Source organism: Phoxinus phoxinus (genome assembly GCF_949152265.1).
Source record: "Phoxinus phoxinus genome assembly, chromosome: 14".
Lineage (NCBI taxonomy): Eukaryota > Metazoa > Chordata > Actinopteri > Cypriniformes > Leuciscidae > Phoxinus > Phoxinus phoxinus.
Window position 1 is genome coordinate 608,564 of NC_136889.1, and position 2,500 is coordinate 611,063.

Below are 2,500 nucleotides of genomic sequence, written 5' to 3' on the forward strand. Positions count from 1 at the left end.
CACAGACACGCTTCATAATCATTTGATCTGATCACAGACACGCCTCATAATCATGTGATCTGATCGCACACACGCCTCATAATAATGTGATCTGATCACAGACACGCCTCATAATCATGTGATCTGATCACAGACACGCCTCATTGTCATGTGATCTGATCCCATACACGCTTCATAATCATGTGATCTGATCACAGACGCGCTTCATAATCATGTGATCTGATCAGACACTCTTCATAATCATGTGATCGGATCAGACACACTTCATAATCATGTGATCGGATCAGACACGCTTCATAATCATGTGATCTGATCACAGACACGCCTCATAATCATGTGATCTGATCACAGACGCGCCTCATAATCATGTGATCTGATCAGACACGCTTCATAATCATGTGATCGGATCAGACACGCTTCATAATCATGTGATCGGATCAGACACGCTTCATAATCATGTGATCTAATCAGACACGCTTCATAATCATGTGATCTGATCACAGACACACTTCATAATCATGTGATCTGATCACAGACACGCTTCATAATCATGTGATCTGATCAGACACACTTCATAATCATGTGATCGGATCAGACACGCTTCATAATCATGTGATCTGATCACAGACACGCTTCATAATCATGTGATCGGATCAGACACGCCTCATAATCATGTGATCTGATCACAGACGCTTCATAATCATGTGATCGGATCAGACATGCTTAATAATCATGTGATCTGACCACAGACACGCTTCATAATCATGTGATCGGATCAGACACGCCTCATAATCATGTGATCTGATCACAGACACGCCTCATAATCATGTGATCTGATCACAGACACGCCTCATAATCATGTGATCTGATCACAGACACGCTTCATAATCATGTGATCGGATCAGACACGCTTCATAATCATGTGATCTGATCACAGACACGCTTCATAATCATGTGATCGGATCAGACACGCTTCATGATCATGTGACCTGATCCCATACACGCCTCATAATCATGTGATCTGATCAGACACGCCTCATAATCATGTGATCGGATCAGACACGCTTCATAATCATGTGATCTGATCAGACACGCTTCATAATCATGTGATCGGATCAGACACGCTTCATAATCATGTGATCTGATCAGACACGCTTCATAATCATGTGATCGGATCAGACACGCTTCATAATCATGTGATCAGATCAGACACGCTTCATAATCATGTGATCTGATCACAGACACGCTTCATAATCATGTGATCTGATCACAGACACGCTTCATAATCATGTGATCTGATCAGACACGCTTCATAATCATGTGATCGGATCAGACACGCTTCATAATCATGTGATCTGATCACAGACACGCTTCATAATCATGTGATCTGATCCCAGACACGCTTCATAATCATGTGATCGGATCAGACACGCCTCATAATCATGTGATCGGATCAGACACGCTTCATAATCATGTGATCTGATCAGACACACTTCATAATCATGTGATCTGATCAGACACGCCTCATAATCATGTGATCTGATCAGACAGGCCTCATAATCATGTGATCTGATCAGACAGGCCTCATAATCATGTGATCTGATCAGACACGCTTCAGAGACAGAGGTAAACAGGCATACTGCTTCCAATAAGTGACAAAATAACGCCAAAATTGTCCTATTTACATGTTGTGAGGTCACATGAGACACAGAGTGATTAGCGCAACACTCAAAAAGTCCCCAAAAGTCGGTGTGTTCCTTTAAACGTCACACTTTAACTGTGAAATGTCATTTTCACTCACAGACTGAGAGTCTTTGCTGTTGTCTCTCGATCTGTTTTTTGCCAGTCGCTTCTTCTTCTTGTGAAGCGGCCGAGACTCCAGAATCATCTCCTCCAGTTCAAAGGTCGGATCGCAATGCAGACGCCCTTTCTGTTCGAGAGAAGAGAACACACACTACTGAGAACACACTGTGTGTGTGTGTGTGAGAAAGAGAGTGTGTGTGTGTGTGTGAGAGTATGTGTGTGTGTGTGAGAGTGAGTGAGTGAGTGAGTGAGTGAGTGAGTGAGTGAGTGAGTGAGTGTGTGTGTGTGTGTGTGTGTGAGTGAGTGAGTGTGTGTGTGTGTGTGTGTGTGTGTGTGTGTGTGCGTGCGTGCGTGCGTGCGTGCGTGCGTGCGTGCGTGCGTGAGTGTGTGTGTGTGAGTGAGTGAGTGAGTGTGTGTGTGTGTGTGTGTGTGTGTGTGTGTGTGTGTGTGTGTGTGTGTGTGTGTGTGTGTGTGCGTGCGTGTGTGTGTGTAAAGGGTCTAAAACTAACCAAATCAACACCTGTCAGTGCAGAACATTTACCGGCTCTGAAACGGTATTTCACATCACTGCCTTAAAATAGATTCTGCCCCTTTGGAATTATTATTTAAAGACTTTATGTCACTGTATTTTCTATTAAAGCAGGACGTTAATAAGTAAACGTTGCTTTTCTTACTTTCTTGGAAAAACAAGTAAGTT

At 43.2% G+C, this 2,500-nt stretch overlaps 1 protein-coding gene across 1 annotated transcript in view; it reads right to left on the bottom strand.

Moving 5' to 3' along the window:
• Positions 1–2,500, bottom strand: part of stk32c (serine/threonine kinase 32C) — a 100,806-nt gene that overhangs the window by 13,866 nt on the left and 84,440 nt on the right. Inside the window, exon 10 of the mRNA XM_079635777.1 lies at positions 1,802–1,930. Within this exon, the coding sequence (XP_079491903.1) occupies positions 1,802–1,930 (129 nt within the window). The remainder of the gene's footprint in view (positions 1–1,801; positions 1,931–2,500) is intronic.